Source organism: Temnothorax longispinosus, chromosome 7, assembly GCF_030848805.1.
Source record: "Temnothorax longispinosus isolate EJ_2023e chromosome 7, Tlon_JGU_v1, whole genome shotgun sequence".
In the NCBI taxonomy this organism is placed as follows: Eukaryota; Metazoa; Arthropoda; class Insecta; order Hymenoptera; family Formicidae; genus Temnothorax; species Temnothorax longispinosus.
The window spans coordinates 10287784-10307703 of record NC_092364.1 but is presented as its reverse complement, the minus strand read 5'-3'; the positions used below and the strand labels follow the sequence as shown (position 1 = coordinate 10307703).

Below are 19920 nucleotides of genomic sequence, written 5' to 3'. Positions count from 1 at the left end.
TAGAACGCGGGCGGGAACGCGATATGTATAACGGAGGATTGCGGAGTCTCGGGGCTATGGTAGCGAGAACTCTCGTTGCGAGGCCGAGCGCGCTCGACCCCGCTTAGCCGTGGCCGTCGGTAGTGAGTTCGGCAGAGTTCGGGGACACCTGAGAATGCTCAGTAGAGGCTCAGAACTCTGGACCCCGTTTGGTGTGTCGCCCTAGGATTTGGACGGTAGGCTTCGTCAGGAGCAGCGGAATGCCGTGGTAAAGACGAAGTGTGTCTTTCTTGCCGGGGCGCCGGCTTATATATGCTGGCGCGGTGGGTCCGTTGAGAGGGAGGCCGCTCGTCAGGCGAGCCGCGTGCGGCGCGTGGGGGTATGCTGAGGCGCGCTCGCCTTCGACGCGGGTCGGCTCCCTCCGGCGCCTATCGGCACCGTGCGAGAAGGCACCGGTGCTGCGTCTAGCCCGCGCACACGGTGGATGTGGAATCGTTTAAAAATATTGCGGGACGGACGATCGGTCGGGCGGCATCCGGCGGGTAGAGGCCGGGAACGATGCTATCTAGGGGTGCATTGTTACAAATTTAGGGCGGCAGTGTGGTCTAGTGGTAGAGCGCCAGACTCGTAATCTAAGGAACCAGGTTTGAGTCCACTAGAGCCATGAAGCATGGAATGTTTTTCCGATAGCTGCGCCCCTCCGTGCAAGATATGCTCTTGTGCGGAGAAAACTGAGCTCCGTCTTTCGGAAAGAGACGTTAAACCGTTGGTCCAAAGGGTTAAAGTGAGAGGAGAAGGATAGTATTGGTAGTAGATTGCGAACCCTGCGGGGATATGCAATAAATTACGAATTTTACAGGAAATATATATAAATTTATCTTTAAAAACCTCCCCCCATTTCGGACTTAAAATCATAAACCAATTAATTAATAACCATTCATTGTACCGAAATCATAGTCTTACGAAACCGTAAATTTTAAATGACTATTTCTTTGAAATAAATCTGAATATTTTACACTAATAATTATGTTACTAAATTAATGTTTATTTATTTTATACATTGTTTTTTTTTGTATCCACACACACATAGTCCATACTCTTTCTTCACAATCTGATGTAAAATATTAGTTATTAACTTACCAAATGTATTCTGGCGGGCAGGATAGCCATTTTCTATAGATTCATTTCTCTTAAAATCCTGCTCGATTATCTCCGTACCATTGTAACACCCGCGCCTTCTACACACACACATGCCGCACTGACACGCATTTATGTAACACAATGATTTTTCATTTTATTCTTTTCTTGTAATAAATGTGCAATAATTTTAAAATGATATTGGCTTCCCATTATTTAATTTAAGACCTCACCTCTCACTACCTCTCTAAATCGCACAAGGTCCGATCCCCGGTAATAAGGATATTATATCCTTGGCCGAAAACAGGACGTCGAGTGCACGAAAACTTTCAGTAGGCGTAATAGCGTCTCTTCTGGACGTTGACTCACGACTGGAGTTTTCCCGAAAAGTGCATTCGACTCGAGGCACGCGCCCTTCTAGCGTGAACCCGAGATAACATAAAGATCTCGTTACGCCTTCCCATACCCCCTCCCTTAGATAGTCTTTCCTTCGCTATCCGTCGAACCAATATACCTAAATTCCGGGGTTCTGACGTAACAAAATATACGTATACTTTATTAATAAAATATAAAAAACTACTTTTTGTGTACTGTAATTTTAAAGTTCAGAAAAGTTTAAAAACTCAAAAAGAACATAAAGTAATCTGTTATGGAGCTACAATTTTGATTTAAGAATTATTTAATAACTATTTTGCATCTATTACGAATTCTTTTAGAGTATAAAAAAGAGGTAAATGTGTATAGAAGGTCAAACCTCACCGATTTTATCGTCACTTAAGCAGGTTGGAGCGGTCCAGTTTAGTCAATTGACGGTTTAGAAAAAAGTTTTTTATTAGGTCATTAAAAAATCTGTATTAGGTATCATTTTATTCTTCATACGCTGCTATTGCATAAAATGTATAGTAAAAGTATCATATTATGCATCTTTATATTTTAATTAGCTAAAAACGAAACACTTTTTTGCCAATGCCAATTTGAAAACTTGTGGTATTGCTAATTATTTCAATATAAAAATGGCATGAATATATGTTTTGTCGTTGATAGAATGAAATAATGATTATTACTGGTAGCTCCCTTGATAATTATTTAAGCTGTCGATTGTTTAATAACTTTCCGTTGATTAAATTAAATACGATTGAAACTTGGCAACGTTGCACTTTTGTGAGGTTGGTAGCAGTGCTCGCCTCTGTGTTGAGCCACGTAGCGGCAGTTGCAAAACATAAACATGCCTGTGAATTTTCTGTCATTTTGAGTAGGATTAGGGTTAACATTGCCGACCGTGCGTTGCCACATCTACCTACTCGCGAACTATCAACTGCTGTTTCAGTCTAATTTCGATCGCTTTAACTCGTAATATATTTGTTATTAGGTGGTGAATACGTATTTTTTTCCGTTCTAAATGTTCGCATTAATTTATTGTACGCGTAGGCACGTTTTTTGAGCGTTTATCTTTACTAGATATTAAAGAAAATTGGGATCAATCATCGCCGTCAACGCTTTCTCTCCATATAACCCCATATAACCCCTTGTAAAACGACGCATTTTTGGAAGCTAATATCTCAGCTCCTGGATGGTCAATAAATCTGAAATTTATTCCACACATGCAGTAGATCCTATACTATTATATATATTTTTTACAAACGAAAATCTTTGATTGAACAAAATGCTCCAACCTCCTTAAATATGTTATAGGGAATTCGAGGTTTTTCTGAGTAACTCTACGCAAGAAAAAAGTGAGGCTATTAGTTTAGAAGATACAGTAAATTGAAGTTCGACATTAAAGTATATGCTGTAATAATATGTTATTTTTTCAGTTCTAAGGCACAGTATAAGTAAGAACAGTAGGTACATTCCGTTAAGAAGTTGGAAATGAATATAGCGACTTGCACAACTAATAATATAGCGATTGTCATAATAACTGCGTGGTAACTGACTATGAGATAAAAGATAAGATCATAGACGTCTATGGATAAGATAATAGGATAATAATATTATATCAAATCAAGCGCGCTCGCACAATCAACAACATCGGATGGTTGCCGCAAAGATCAAAAGCACCAACACGAAGTGTACCTACTATCCTTATTTATACTATATTCATACTTATATGGCTAAGAAAAGTAATTTGCTAATATGTGTGTATAGACAGTACATATATCAGCAAATTACGGTAATTATACAAAAAGAGGGCAACCTCACTGATTTGAATGACCTTGACATATGTTGTCAAGAACGTAATCCTGAGTAACTTTTTCTTATAACTTAATCGGCAGTCATTGCTTATTTAAAAAATATGAACAAAAAAAGTTTGAGAAATTTACAAGTTTATGTCAGTGCTAAGGGAAGTAATTTATTGATATGTGTGTATAGACAGTACACATGTAGGCGGGGGTGGGTGGGGGTAGGACCTCGATTCGTGTGGAAAGTTTTTCACCCGTATAACAATTGGGTTAGGTTTGACCTTTGATTATATTGAAGCGAAGTTTACCCCACCCCACCCCGACCTGCTTATAGGACAAAACAAGGTCTATCATTGTACGATTCAAGTTTTCACGCAAACCGAGGTCCACCCCCACCCACCCCTGCCTGCGTGGGAGAGGCGGTAGTCTCTCCTCCGCCTACATGTGTACTGTCTATACATACATATCAGTAAATTACTTCCCTTAGCATTGACATAAACTGTTATATTTTTCAGTTACATTTGTTCATAACTTTTAAATAAATAAAAACAATGACCGCCGATTAAGTAATGAGAAAAAGTTACTCAGAATTACGTCCTTGACAATATATGTTAAGGTCATTGAAAAAGGGCTCATTGGTGACCTAAAAGTAAATTCTTTTTAAACACTTAAGAATGTTTAAGAACAAAAATGAGGAGATTCGTTGCTGGAGTAAGTAAACAGAAGCACGTCTGTCAAGCGCGTCGCCTTATTTTCGAATTTATCTGCCGTTCCATCGCCCTAAGGCGATTTTGTTTCAGGTATTTTGCATGCGCAGAATTGCAAGTTTAATCGTAAATATAAGGAGGCAACGCGGGAGCCATAAGGGAGACGATTTTGAGGATTTTGTGACTCTGTGTTGCTGCGAGGAAGTGAGGTTAGAAAGAACCACAAGGTATTGGAGGGGTGCATGGAAAGCGGAAAAGGGACTGAAAGCGCCACCTGTTTGGAGGAGAAGGAAGCAAAGACAGCGGAGAAAAGACTATCAGCTGAGACGGTAAACGATAAGTCCCAGGAAGGAACAACGAGAGAGGGAGAATCAGTCGACTCTGCGGAAAGAGAAACGTGGGAGAAGACGAAAACACCAGCGAGAAGGGGAAGGCCGATTCAGGCCGCCAGGTTGGTGAGAGAGAGAACGCAGAGTTGCGGCTCGATCCTTGATTTCGTAAAGAGAAAGAGAGGTGAGCTCTCACCGGAAGGGGAAGAGCACGCGTAAAAGGGCAAAACGGAGGAACGACGAGAGGGACCCACGGCTGAAAGGCGACGATACGAAACAAGAAGGAAAGAGTACGTTTATTTTTGCACAAAATAAAGAGTTGCAGAGCAATAGAGACGGAGAAATGGAAGATATGTAGGATGGAAAGAGCAAAAGAGACATCCTGATAGCACTGACAATGCAAATGAGAGACATGAAGGATATGCTTACGCAGGAAAATAAAGAAATTAGAAGTGAGGTGCAACAGTTGAAAGAAGAATTGCGTACTGAAAAAGAGAGAAATGTCTTGAAAGAAAAGGAACTAGAAAAGGAAATAGAGGGAAAGCTCGATCAAGGATTTTGAGAAGAAATTATTGGGAAGAAATAAACAGATAAAATTAAAACAATAGAAGCCAGACTTAGTAAGATCGAGGAAGGCAATCAGAAGGATATATCGGGAACAAGCAAAAATACAGACGAATTGAGGAAACAAGTAAAGAAAATGGAAATCATGATAAAGAAAAACAGAGAAGAAAGAAAGAATAATATTATTATTAAAGGCCTTAATGTAAGAAGGGAAAGAAAAGGCTTGGAAAAAAAAGTAGAAGAATTTGTGAAAGAGTAGAGGCGAAGGTGGAAAGAGCGAGATTAGTAAGAAGAGGAAAAATAATACAGGCAAAAATAAGGGATCAAGAAAATAAAAAAAGAATAATGGAAAGCAAAAGCCGACTGGGAAGAAAAGAAATCTACATTGAGAATGACAGAACAGTAAAGGAAAGGGAAATACAAAAGAAGAGTGTGAAGATGGCAAAAGAACAGAGAGCGCAAGAAAAGGAAGTGGTAGTTAGATATTGGAAGCTAAAAATAGAAGATAAATGGTACAGATGGAACAAGGCAAAAGCAAAGTTAGAATTGCAGACGTTTTTCCAATCAGAGGACGGCGGAAGAGGCGAAAAGGATGGCACGAGAATGGAGTAGAAATGGACAAGAAGGCACATAATAAGAACAATGAATGCAAAGAAGGTAAGAGGAAAATAAGTATAATGTTCTGGAATGTGACTGGATTATCAAGAAAAGATAGAGATTTCTGGGACTACGTGAAAAAGTTTGACATAGTCAACCTCACAGAAACTTGGATAGAAGAGAAAGGGTGGAAGAAGATAAAGCATCAAGATAGAGCCAACGGACTTTAACTGGGAAATACAATATGCAAAGAGAGATAAAAAGAAAGGTAAAGGATCTGGAGGCATGATAACCGGAATAAGGAAAGCAATAAAAAAAGAAAGCGTACAAAAGGACGGCCAAGGGATAATCAGCTGTGACTTGCAAATCAGGAAGGAAAAATAGAGGATCATATCAATATACAACAGAGAGACTAACAATAAGACAAGGCTGCCCCCTAAGCCTACTACTCTTTATATTATATTTGGCAGATGTGGAGGAATTTTTGAAGAAAAGACAAGTCGGAGGAGTTGTAATCGGCAGAATAAAAATATTTGCACTCGCATATGCAGACGACCTGGCAATGTTGGCGAAGTCTGAGAAGGACATGAAGAGAATGTTGAAAACCCTGGAAAAATATCCCGAAGGGAAGAGATTAACCCTAAATGCGGGTAAGTCCAAGATACTAGTTTTCTGCAAAAAGGAAAGAAGTCAAGAAAGAAAGTGGAAATGGGAGAATGAAGAATTAGAAGAAGTAAGAGAATTTAAATACTTGGGTTTCACGTTTAAGAAGAATAACAAGGACGACGCACATATAAAAAACGTAGTAAAAAAAGCGGCAGCAGCCATGGCACAGATATGGGGAATAGGAGAGAGGAAATTTGGAGGAGACTTCGACAGAAGAATTATGATGTTCAATGTTATGGTGAAAAGCATCATGTTGTATGTAGTAGAAGTATGGGGATAGAGAGAATGGAAAAAAGTCGAAGCGCTACAGGAAAGGTACATAAGATGGATTCTAGGATTGGGCAGGTGTACTCCAGGCAGGTGTACTCATACATAGTTAGAGAGGAGGCAGCCATAGAGAAGATAAGCCTAGAAGCGGGAGGGAGAGCAATAAGGTATCAAGACAAAATAAAGAACGAGTCAGAAAACGTGATACTAAAAAAGTGCAGAAAAGAAATGGATAAGAAAACCTGCACATTGCTTCCTCTATGAAGAAGCCTGTTTTTGTATGCATAATTATTAGTAGATATTTATTAATTTGGCTTCCTCATAGAGGAAGCAATGCAGGTTTCTACTTGCACACTTAAAAACTATAAGAAAGCAATGTGCACACACAAGTTTCTACTTGCTCACTTAAAAACTATGAGGAAGCAATGTACAAGTTTCTACTTGCACATTTAAAAATTATGAGGAAGCAATGTGCAAGTTTCTATTTGCACACTAAAAAAACTATGAGAAAGCAATGTGCAAGTTTCTACTTGCACACTTTTTTTTATGGATAGAGTATCATTAAAGATAGATTGATGTTGAATATTTGGCAACAATCGGTGAAGGGGTTACCAATTTTTGCCAAAAAAATGTACAAATCATACATGTAATCTTATATATAAGGTATCATTAAAGGGAGGTTGTTTTGAATTTGGCGGAGATTAGTGAAAAAGTTACCGATTTCTGCCTAAAAAATGTATAGGGTAGACCGAGGCAAATCGGATTACTAATTAGGACGATAAAATAGCTCGTTTAAAATAAAACACTAACGAGAATTGTCTTAAAACTTATATTAATCCGATTCGCTTCAATCTACCCTAAGTTATTTGATGTGTGGATAGCCGATTCTCAAAACCGATCCTCAAAAAATTTAAATTCGACGTTTTCGAACATAAGCAACACATTGGCATCGAAAACTCAAAAAACAATTTTTACTTCGGTCTTTTCTACCCCTATTTCATATAATTCTTTTAAATTCGGTTGATTAGACTTAGCTTTATATGCGATCAAAATTATGGATCTCTGATCGCGTATAAAGCTGGGTCTAATCAACCAATGGCATCGAAAACTCAAAAAAAATTTTTACTTCGGTCTTTCCTACCCCTATTTTATATATAATTCTTTTAAATTCGGTTGATTAGACTTAGCTTTATATACGATCAAAATTATGGACCTTTGATCGCGTATAAAGCTAGGTCTAATCAACCAATGGCATCGAAAACTCAAAAAACAATTTTTACTTCGGTCTTTTCTACCCCTATTTCATATATAATTCTTTTAAATTTGGTTGATTAGACTTAGCTTTATATGCGATCAAAATTATGGACCTTTGATCGCGTATAAAGCTGGGTCTAATCAACCAAATCTTAAAAAAATTATATATGAAATACGGGTAGAAAAGACTAAGAAATATAATAAAATTAGAAATAGATCGATATCTCCAAATTTGCGAAAGTTAGAGCAACCACGGACATTTCTAAAAAAATTCAAAATTTTTTTAAAAAAGAACCCTTTTACCAATCATCGCCAAATTCAATACCAACTTTCCTTGAATGATACTCTATCGATTAAAAAAAAACAGCCCAATATCTCAATATTTACGGAAGTTAGAGCAACCACAGACATTAAATCTGCACATACACACACATACGGACATTTTTTTTAGGCGATATTTCGATGTTTTACAACAATCTGAACATATTGGCAGAAAAAACTCAAAAACCAATCTCTTCGTTGGTTTCTTCTACCCCTATTTCATATATAATTTTTTTTAAATTTGGTTGACTAAACCCAACTTAAACGTAATCGAAGGTTCATATACGATATTCACGAAAACAAAGCTTCTTCTATGAGGAAGCAATAGAGTGGGAAAGTACAAACTGGGGCAAAAGAATGAAAGAACTATATGAAGCAGGAGGAACGAGCTGTTGGGAAAGAGAAGCTAAGGAAGACAAAGGAATAAATACAGTGGAAGAATGGATGGAAAAGTATAAAGAAAAGCAGCTGGAGGAAAAGAAAAATAAAATAGAAAAGTCAGTTTCGGCGAAAGAATACAAAAGATGGAGGGGAGTAGGAAGAACGAAATACTTGAGCCAAAAAGGAAAAGAAAAACGACTGAAGACTCTAGCTAGATTCAGATGTTGCAACGAATGGAGAGGAAATAAATACTGGGAGGAGGACAGTAAAAGAGAATGTAGATTATGTGGAGAGAAAGAGAAAACCTGGAACCATATTCTGACGGAATGTATAGAAACCAAGGCAATGGGCATATCGGAAACAACAATAATGTCAGAAGGAGGCGAAGGAGTGGAATGGATGCTGAAAATCACCAGAATAAGGAGGGAGAGAGAACAGCAGTAATGTAAGGTCGCACAAAGGCCAGGTTTTGATTAAAATTTACTGGTATATGTAAAGGGTTGGGTACGTCCCTGTAAAACGCCATGTATCCCGAGAAGGGAAGCATTATCTTTAATAAAAAAAAATGAGTTGGAAGAAGAATTTATTTCATAATTTGGGAATTCAAAAAGAATTCTTTTTGAATTCTCTGTGCTATCTGGGTTATTAAAGTATTATATTAATTAACTATTAATTAACTATTATATTATATTATATTAAACTAAATAATATTGCGAAATTATTATATTCAATAATTATTCAAAAATTCTTAATTTTCGAAATATTTTAAATTTTTTAATTATTATTATATATTTACATATAATTTGTTATAAACATTTTCATATACACGTGCGTTTTTATTTTATTTTTATTGTTTATAACGTGGTAAAAAGCCGAAAAAATACGAACATATTTTTAAGCATATATCATGGAGTCGTACCATTTGTGATAGAAAAATCCATGATCTTCGATTTTCGAAACATTCGAACATTTCCCATGTCTTGTCGAATGTACGTAACTAGTTCCCCTTGATCACGAAGGTCACCGGCTAAGAAGTTTATATTACTTTAAAAACGTGTTTGAGAGAAAGAGAAAGTGGAAGGTCGAGTTAAAATAAAATGGAGTAACAAAAAATGTAAACTTAAAATTTACAGAAATGACGAAATTGATTATCAAAAGTCACGTTACTATTGATATCTCGCGCTAAGTGTATGTGATGTTTACAAAATGTTGAATGCTAAAAAAAAGTGTGATATGTTAAAATATTACCTTTTTAAAAAATTAAAAAAGACAAACAAAATACATACATGTATCAATTAAACGCGAAAAAATATTGTTTAATAGAATGTTTTTCTATATTTTATTTCTCAAAAAGTTTAAAAGTAGTAAGGTAGTCCAATAATGAACCAGTAGTACATTATATAAATTATTGCGATATTTCGTAAATATGTGCCGAAAATATTTCTACAAAATTCTAAAAAAAAAATCATGCGTGTGGTCGCCACGCGCGTTAGAAGTGAAACTTCTGAAGGCAAGGCTTTGCCATAACTTTTCTGAAATTAATACAAAAACAATGCACCGGAATTAGTCACTCCAAGCCGCCCGCAATTCGAAAATATAGTGTTATACGCAGTTCTCACTATATCCGTCTTGCCAGTGCCGTACGCCTGATCGAATTTCCGTGACGCGTTTTCGAGTCGCAAAATCGAATTTACTTACCGATCCAAAAGGAGTTTCACTTTGTACGCCTGTTGGTCGAATTTTCGTGACACTATTTCGTGACGTTTTTTCGTGTCGCACAATCGAACTTACTACCGTACCAATTAAAGAAGTTTTATTTCGTACGCCAATTGATCGAAAATTTTCGTTGCACTTTTCGTGTCGCATAATCGAACTTACTACCGTGCCAGAAGAAGAACCGTCTCGCCAACGCCATACGCCTATTGGTCGAATTTTCGTTACATTTTCCGTGTCGCACAATCGAACTTACTACCGTACCAAAGAAGTTTCATTTCGTACGCCTATTGGTCGAATTTTCGTTACATTTTCCGTGTCGCACAATCGAACTTACTACCGTACCAAAGAAGTTTCATTTCGTATGCCTATTGGTCGAATTTTTGTTACATTTTCCGTGTCGCATAATCGAACTTACTACCATGCCAGAAGAAGAACCGTCTCGTCAACGCCGTACGCCTATTGGTCGAATTTTCGTTACACTTTTCGTGTCGCACAATCGAACTTACTACCGTACCAAAGAAGTTTCATTTCGTACGCCTATTGGTCGAATTTTTGTTACACTTCCCGTGTCGCACAATCGAACTTACTACCGTACCAAAGAAGTTTAATTTCGTACGCCTATTGGTCGAATTTCGTTACACTTTTCGTGTCGCATAATCGAACTTACTACCGTGCCAGAAGAAGAACCGTCTCGCCAACGCCGTACGCCTATTGGTCGAATTTTCGTCACATTTTCCGTGTCGCACAATCGAACTTACTACCGTACCAAAGAAGTTTCATTTCGTACGCCTATTGGTCGAATTTTCGTTACATTTTCTGTGTCGCACAATCGAACTTACTACCGTACCAAAGAAGTTTCATTTCGTACGCCTATTGGTCGAATTTTCGTTACACTTTCCGTGTCGCACAATCGAACTTACTACCGTACCAAAGAAGTTTCATTTCGTACGCCTATTGGTCGAATTTTCGTTACACTTTCCGTGTCGCATAATCGAACTTAACTACCGTGCCAGAAGAAGAACCATCTCGCCAACGCCGTACGCCTATTGGTCAAATTTTCGTTACACTATTTGTGTCGCACAATCGAATTTACTACCGTACCAAAGAAGTTTCACTTCCGTTACACTTTTTCGTGTCGCGAATCAAATTCACTACCGTGCCTAAAGAAGTTTCACTTCAAAAAATAAATAAAAATATATTACAAAAAACTCTAAAATATAATTGCCAGAATGGTAATTCTACAGAATAGGGCCTTTTCCGAATTTTGATATTTTCTTGCGGTTTTCTTGGTAAAAACCTTTGTTGTGACTCCGACAGTGATAATCAATCGGGGGAGCCCGAAAAATATGCACCCTACCTATTTTTTTTACCTATTTTTACTTTATTTTTGATAAATGTCTAGATTAAGGGCGCATACACTTTCCACGCGAACCGAGGTTCACGCACCCCCCCCCGTGCTTTCGGGGGAGGTGCGGTAGTCCCGAAATAGTTCACGCATACACTTTCCATGCGAACCGAGGTTCACGCACACCCCCCCCCCCGTGCTTTCGGGGGAGGTGCGGTAGTCCCGAAATAGTTCACGCATACACTTTCCACGCGAACCGAGGTTCACGCACATCCCCCCCCCCCGTGCTTTCGGGGGAGGTGCGGTAGTCTTGAAATAGTTCACGCGAACCGAGGTTCACGCATTTTTACTTTATTTTTTTCATATTTTTTCCAACATGGCTTTCGAAACCTTCCAACGTTATAAATATATAGTAGTCCTTAAAAGGACTGATTTTGGTCCTGAAAAGAACCGGTAGTGATTTATAAATCATGTTTATTTTGTTCCGTCATTTCGGTTTACCTCGTTATCGAGCGCGATGATTTCGAAGATCTTATGAAATCGTTGAGTATGATCTGGATATTTTCGCTTAAAATAAAATTCTGCGATATAGCCGTCCATATGATACTCGCGGCGTCCATAACGAGGGATATTGGAACGAACTTCTCGCCAGGTACGCTCGATGTTTTGCGTATGCGCTCCTGTATCGGGATCCACAAAGTTATAAGAATGATTAACAGTTAGATGCTGAAAACCTTCCGTGTCTAAGCAATTATATGCTTTCCAACAATCAGAAACAATTGTAGTTCCCGGTAAAATATTTTCTTTTATTGCATTTAGCAATGTCACAGCTGATCTGTCTGGAACAGGAATGATGAATAATTCCTTTGAATCTCTTTCGAATCCGCCGAAAAACCACTGTCCATTGATAACACGTCCACGGTGGTATTTTCTCTTGCCGAATTTTGCTTCGTCAATCTCAACAACACGATTCGGTCCACCAATTTGCTTCGAGTTTTCGATACACCACGACAGCAGAGCTTCTCGAATAAAATTAGACCAGTCAACGATAGTATTCGGATTTAATTCTAATTCTCTTTTCAAAAATATATGACGTGGTGGGCTCATAGTCACAAAGTATCCAATAAATGTACAAGCTGTCTCGATAGAAATATTGGCGTTTTCGAACCATGTATCTTTTTTAATTGTTGTACTGAACGAACACGATATAATCTGGATCTTATGTCCTTTCTTTACTTTGCTTTTTTTTTGGCACCTCCACTTCAATTTGTGATTATCAAACGTTGCTGGTTTCTCACAACTTGAACAAATTACTGATCTTTTAATTACGTTATGTGATTTCAAAAACTCAAATAATTCTTCTTGATTGTTACACATTCGCAAAAAAGATGTTAGCTTCAGAACACAGCCTTTGCAATCCATTGTCACAATCTAAGCACACGTATCTCTGTTCGTATACTGAGAGAAAGTGTCGGTATATTCTCTATTATCTAAATACAGCAGTCAATGTCTCGTACTGTTGTTTACATGAAGCCGAGTAGGAACGGGAGGAAAGGAAGACGAAGAATGTACTACGCGACGAACAAAATCATAAACGGTCACATAGGTTCATGGCGTGCTTTACAAGCTTGTTTGTGTATATATATATATATATATATATATATATATATATATATATATAGAATGAAACACATTATATTTAAACAATTAAATACTTTTAAAGCGCGTCACTAATCTACATAGGTTAGTGACGCGCTTTAAATAATTAAATATATATATATATATAGAATGAAACACATTATATTTAAACAATTAAATACTTTTAAAGCGCGTCACTAATCTACATAGGTTAGTGACGCGCTTTAAATAATTAAATACTTTTAGTCATTTTGAGCAAAAACGCTTTAATTGAGCCTTATTTCATCGAAATCGGAGAGGAGTGAGCTTTCCTTCAGATTTACTAAAATAGGAAAAAAAAATAGGTAGGGTGCATATTTTTCGGGCTCCCCCGATTGATTATCACTGTCGGAGTCACAACAAAGGTTTTTATCAAGAAAACCGCAAGAAAATATCAAAATTCGGAAAAAGCCCTATTCTGTATATTGCTAAATGCAATAAAAGAAAATATTTTACCGGGAACTACAATTGTTTCTGATTGTTGGAAAGCATATAATTGCTTAGACACGGAAGGTTTTCAGCATCTAACTGTTAATCATTCTTATAACTTTGTGGATCCCGATACAGGAGATCCACATACGCAAAACATCGAGCGTACCTGGCGAGAAGTTCGTTCCAATATCCCTCGTTATGGACGCCGCGAGTATCATATGGACGGCTATATCGCAGAATTTTATTTTAAGCGAAAATATCCAGATCATACTCAACGATTTCATAAGATCTTCGAAATCATCGCGCTCGATAACGAGGTAAACCGAAATGACGGAACAAAATAAACATGATTTATAAATCACTACCGGTTCTTTTCAGGACCAAAATCAGTCCTTTTAAGGACTACTATATATTTATAACGTTGGAAGGTTTCGAAAGCCATGTTGGAAAAAATATGAAAAAAATAAAGTAAAAATGCGTGAACCTCGGTTCGCGTGGAAAATGTATGCGTGAACTATTTCGGGACTACCGCACCTCCCCCGAAAGCACGGGGGGGGGTGTGCGTGAACCTCGGTTCGCGTGGAAAGTGTATGCGTGTACTATTTCGGGACTACCGCACCTCCCCCGAAAGCACGGGGGGGGGGGTGTGCGTGAACCTCGGTTCGCGTGGAAAGTGTATGCGTGAACTATTTCGGGACTACCGCACCTCCCCCGAAAGCACGGGGGGGGGGGTGTGCGTGAACCTCGGTTCGCGTGGAAAGTGTATGCGTGAACTATTTCGGGACTACCGCACCTCCCCCGAAAGCACAGGGGGGGGGGGTGTGCGTGAACCTCGGTTCGCGTGGAAAGTGTATGCGCCCTTAATCTAGACATTTATCAAAAATAAAGTAAAAATAGGTAAAAAAAATAGGTAGGGTGCATATTTTTCGGGCTCCCCCGATTGATTATCACTGTCAGAGTCACAACAAAGGTTTTTACCAAGAAAACCGCAAGAAAATATCAAAATTCGGAAAAGGCCCTATTCTGTAGAATTACCAAAGTGGAAATAAACACAGAAGAAATAAAAAGGAAAAGGAAAGAAACAAAGACGAGAAAAATTGCTCAGAAAATGACGGAAAGGATTTTCAAATAAAAGAGGGCATTTTTCTAAACGATTGCTCCTGCGTTTTGTGCCAAAATATACAATTGTGAGAACAATCTTTAACATCCATTACGTCAGAAAAGTAATAGTTTATTAACAGTCGAGATCCGGAAGTGCTCCGTTTAATCTGAAATATCCACGCGTACTTATATAATATGTAGATAATAAAAATTCCTAATTAATGTTCCAGCTATTCGAAGTTTGGAATATTTTTAGAGCGATTTTTTTATAAATGATTTATTCCATTTCTCAGAAATTCTTCTGTGCCAAAAGAAATCTAGAACAAATTATATTCAGCGTAGCAAGAATGTCTAATGTGATCTGGAGGTAGGCTTTTTGATTACAAGGATGTCTTCAGCAGTGTGTATCGGCTCGGTTTTTTATATATTTTATGTATGTGTGTGGCACTCATGTTAGAAGTTCTCTATGCATGGAGAAATGAAAGAAATCATTTCCAAAAAATCGCTCCAAGAACGTTCTAAACTTCAACTAGCTTAATAAAAATAATGTTTTATTACATTATTATTATTTATGTTTTTAATTGACGAATGACTTAATTTTAAACATAAGTTCCCAAGGAGCGCCAATGCGCGTATAATGCGCTTTGAATGTACATTAAACTTTGCATTAAATGTATTTGTCCCGCATTCTATGCGCATTTAATGCATATTATGGATGTTAAAAAGGTTCTAGGTTTAGGGTAATAGTACTGCGTGATCGCTGCCGCCGAGAGCGTAGGTGAGAGGACGGGTAATAATAATAATAATATACTTTATTCGGTTCGGCCTTCCAACCCGGGACTTGGTTTACAATTTCGCTACCTGAACATTTACTCCTTCATCCACTCTCTCTTTTCCTTCTCCTATTCTCTCTCATTTTTCCTAATTCTCTCATGCATTTCACATTCGCTATCTTTCCTTCCTCCCCTAAAAAATTCTTCACTCTAATCTTGCGCTCTCCCTCTACATGTGTCAGTACGTGCTCCATCGTTCCTTCTTCTTCTTCGCAGATCTGGCATTTTCTTCTTCCCGCCTCCGCCCAAAATCTGTTTCTTTCCTCTTTGTTTCCACATCTCCATCTCGCAATCAATTTTTGGCTTCCTTTGTGCCCTTTTTCTCTCAAATATCTCGGTCCTTCCTGCGCCATTATGTCCTCATATCTCTTGTTGTATCTCGTGCTTCCTATCTTACTATCCATCTATTGCCCTAGTCTCTCTCTCTCTCTCTCTGTCCTATTACTTGCCCTATATCCGCCTCCCCCTCCCTCAGTAGTTTTATACCCTCTGAACTAAATCCGTTTTGCCTATAAAACATCTCTCTCTCCTCCCCCACCATACCCTTTTGTCCCTCACTCTCTTTTTCTTTCACGCATTCTACTACCAATTTTCTTTCCCCCATCTTCATAGCCTTTTCCTCGAACCTTACTGCTCTGTTTCCCGCAATTGTACTTAACTTTACTCTCCCCGTTTCCTTATAAACTATATAGTCCGGCGTACAGGAGTCGAGGTCAAGGGTCCACTTTACATACTTTTTATGTATTCTTTCCAATTCTTCTCTTTCTCTCCAACCACAGATCTCTGCCCCATACATTATAACCCCAAGTACTAAATATTTAAATAATATCATCCTTCTCCTAAAGTCATCCCTGAACCTACGTTCCCCCACCCCCCATACCTGCCTCATCACTATATTTGCCTTCTTCTTTGCACTCTTGATCTGTCCGTCGTCGCTTCCATTCCTCCTCAACTCGTATCCCAAGTACTTGTATTCCTTCACTTCCTCCAGTCTCTTTCCTTCCCATTCTTATCCCACCTCCTTTCCTCTGCCTCCTCCTCTTCTAAAACACATAATCTTCGACTTCTCTGTGTTCAACTGCAGTTTTTTCCTTCTTAGGTATCTCTCCAGTCTCCTTATCATCTCCTTCATTCCATCCACACTTTTTGCCAGCAGCACCAGATCATCTGCATACGCTAGTGTCCATATGCGATCAATATCGAGAACAGTAGCGGACTCAGAGGGCACCCCTGCCTTACTCCTTTCTCCGTCCAGAACTAGTTGGAGACTTTTCCGCTCACTTTAACCGCATTCTTCGTCCCTTCATAGATTTTCTTGATTTTTTTAATTATCCCTCTTCTTATTCCTCTTTTCTCCATTGTTTCCCATAAGATCTTTCTGTCCACTCTGTCGAAGACCGCCCTTAGGTCCACAAAGAACCCATATACTTTTCTTCCTTTCTTCCTCAGTTCTCTCTTGACCACGTGCTGTAACACATACACGTTGTCCATTGTCCCTCTGCCCTTCCTAAAACCTGCTTGAGTTTCCGGCAGAATTTTCTTCTCTTCTGCCACTTTCCTTAGCCTCTCTGCTAATATTCCTGCGTATATCTTATACGCAGTACATAACAGGGAGACTCCCCTGTAGTTTTCCACACTTTTCGGGTCACTTTTCTTGAAAATTGGGGCTATTAACCCCACTCTCCATTCTTCCGGGAAGCCTTCACCTCTCCACACCTTTTTCAGGATTTCCTTCAGCTTTCCCTTTATCCGCCCGTCGCTGAACTTCCATGCCTCTCCTGCTATCCCATCTACTCCTGCCGCCTTTCTCCTCTTTAAGTTATTGATCTGTTCTTCAATTTCTTGATCCTGAATCTCCAGCTCCCCATCTTCTTCTTTGCTTCTTTTTTCCACCTCCTCTCTCCTGTCCTCTTTACTTCCTCCCAACAACTGCATAAAATGATTCTCCCATTCCTCCATCTTTATATCTTCCTCAATTGGTACTCTTTTCTTCCTTTCCTTGTTAATTATCTTCCATATTTGCTCTTCTGTTTTCGCGCTCCTGACTTCTTCCTCATATTTCTCTAGTCTTTTTTCTTCCTTCCTTCTGTACATCTCCCTAAATTCTCTTCTTAGTTTCACATATACCTCCTTTCTTTCCTTTCCCATTCTCCATCTTTTATATGTCCTCTTCAGCCCCCTTTTCTTTCTCTTGCACTCCTCGTCCCACCAATCCTTCTCTCCTATTTTCTTCCTCCTTATCGTAATCCTTTTCCTTACCATACTTTTCTCTACTGCCTTCTTCAGGTTTTCCCAGACGTCCTCCACCTCTTCCCCCTCCACCTCTATCTCTTCCGCTTTCTCCTTATACTTCTTGATACTCTCTTCGTCCCACTGTATCACTTCCTTTGTCTTTTTCTCCTCCTCCAACCTTTCTACTCCTCCCCGAGAGGACGGGTAATAGTCGTCGGTCGGTAGCAAGCGTGCGCGTTACAACGTGTCTCTGTACAAGAATTTTTTCAATATTATATAGACTCTTTAAGTTCTCAGAAGTTATAATCCTTTTGTTCACCACCTTTATCCCGATTATCCTTTGATTAATAACAATGGAAGCGCATACCAAAAAGTGCACCTGCGCTTCTTGATCGAGGAGCCCAATCGGACAACTAGTGAACTGCTCCGCGTAACTACTAACTTTCGCACGCTTCTTTCTCTCCGTCCCAGCTCCTCCCAAGCTTTTGAAGCATTTCCTGGTGATCCATAGTTTGCTGTACATGTGCTATTCACATCAAAAAGAAGAACAATTTTTTGTGTTAATTTACGAAATCTGTTTTATTTGGACATGATAAACAACACAATTGCTTGGGATTCGAGTGTTGCTAGAGTCTCTGCCGAGGGTACGTATTTGATCGTGGTCCCGGATCCAGCCAGGTTGTTCTATGGCAGGGCTAGATATACTTTGGAAGTGCCTTTCTCATCCATTGAGCTGGTATATCTCTGGGAAATGAACTACCTGTTTAAATGACATTAACCTTGTGCTGTGCTTTACCACAAAAATCTACACTCTGTTAATAGTCATTGCACGTTGGTCACAACTACAATCAGGTCTTACAAATGCAGGTAGTAAGGGTTAACTTCGTGAATCTGTGGATATGGAGCTTTGTATTAGGCCCCTGAAAGCTGATGGCTGGGGATAAGTAGCTAAACGGCTTCCGCACTGCGTTACAGAAGAAGGAACGGAACCATACTCGACAGTCAGGGCCTGTAGAGGCGCAGGAGCCTGGGCCAGAAGCGTGCGTCATACACTATCACAAAGAACCTCATGCTTCAGCGGCTGTCTTCTAAGCCAGTCAAGACAAAGCAACCAAGGACCCAACAAGGGGGGGTAGCGTGAGGCGCGTTGAGTCAGCAGTGGGGGCAAGACCCTGCAGCCTGGAACTAGGGTCCACGTCAGCGGGTGGTGCACGCCGCAACCCTACGGCTCTCCTCCTGTGCGCCTTCGCGCCGGGTCCGTAAATGATGGATAGGGTGGCTAAGATGGCTTCTCGCCCGTAGGTCTACTATTAAGCATAACGAAGAGATAAGATTGGAATATATAACGACAAAGTATTAATTGCTACCTGAATTGCGCAGCGTTGTACATTGCAGGAATAATTTAGCAAATTTGAACGGCAATGTCTAAGGATACATAGAGTGTCCGGTTCTTTAAGTTGAGTGTCCGATGGCCTGGATGCTGGGGAATCGGAATGAACAATAGTAACGTCGGTTTCTGTACGATTATTCGGGCGGATTCCAGCATCTTAGGTCAACAAGAGAGCTAGAACAAGCGCTTATCTTGTCACCTGACGAGTGGGGTGAATTATGAATCAGGATCACATATAAGTTGGTCCCCTAAGTGAGTCGGATTGCATGTTTAGTTAATTACAAACCTCATGGGCGCGGACATTAGATGGTTATATTATACAAATAATGCTATGCCAACCAGACTTGACACATGAGAGCAGAGATATAAGATTTTTACAGTCAAATTGTCTGAAGAAGGCTACTTGACAGCTTTACAAAAAAGGGAGAGACAACACTGGTTTTGGTGAGTGTATACCAAATCTGCAAAAATTATCGTGGAGGATATGGTATTGTGCTGTGGGAGAGTACGTCCTAGGAAGAGCAATAACCACGGAGGCAACCAACCCAGACTTTGCAGTTTTGGTGCGACTAAAACGTGTACAATCTGTATTGTGCCAATTGGGGGGGAATAGCGACTCGTCCCTCTGGCTTCAAAACATACATTCCGCTACATAGCTATTATACTAGTTACACCTGGGATTATCCGAAACACAATGTCACCCGAGCCGAATTTTCGTGTCTTCGCGTTGGGTTTAATGCCGTCACCGGGCTTTGTGTGCTTGACGCACTGGGTGCGGTTCATGCGGACACCTCAAGAAAGATTATGGAACC

General features: G+C 39.4%; 1 protein-coding gene across 1 annotated transcript in view; it reads right to left on the bottom strand.

Annotated features, from left to right (window-relative positions):
• LOC139816908 (gustatory receptor for sugar taste 43a-like) overlaps positions 1-9428 on the bottom strand; it is a 125794-nt gene extending 116366 nt beyond the window's left edge. Inside the window, exon 1 of the mRNA XM_071784740.1 lies at positions 9302-9428. Coding sequence (XP_071640841.1) covers positions 9302-9359 — 58 coding nt within the window. The 5' untranslated portion in view covers positions 9360-9428. The remainder of the gene's footprint in view (positions 1-9301) is intronic.
• Between the last annotated feature and the right edge of the window lie 10492 nt (positions 9429-19920).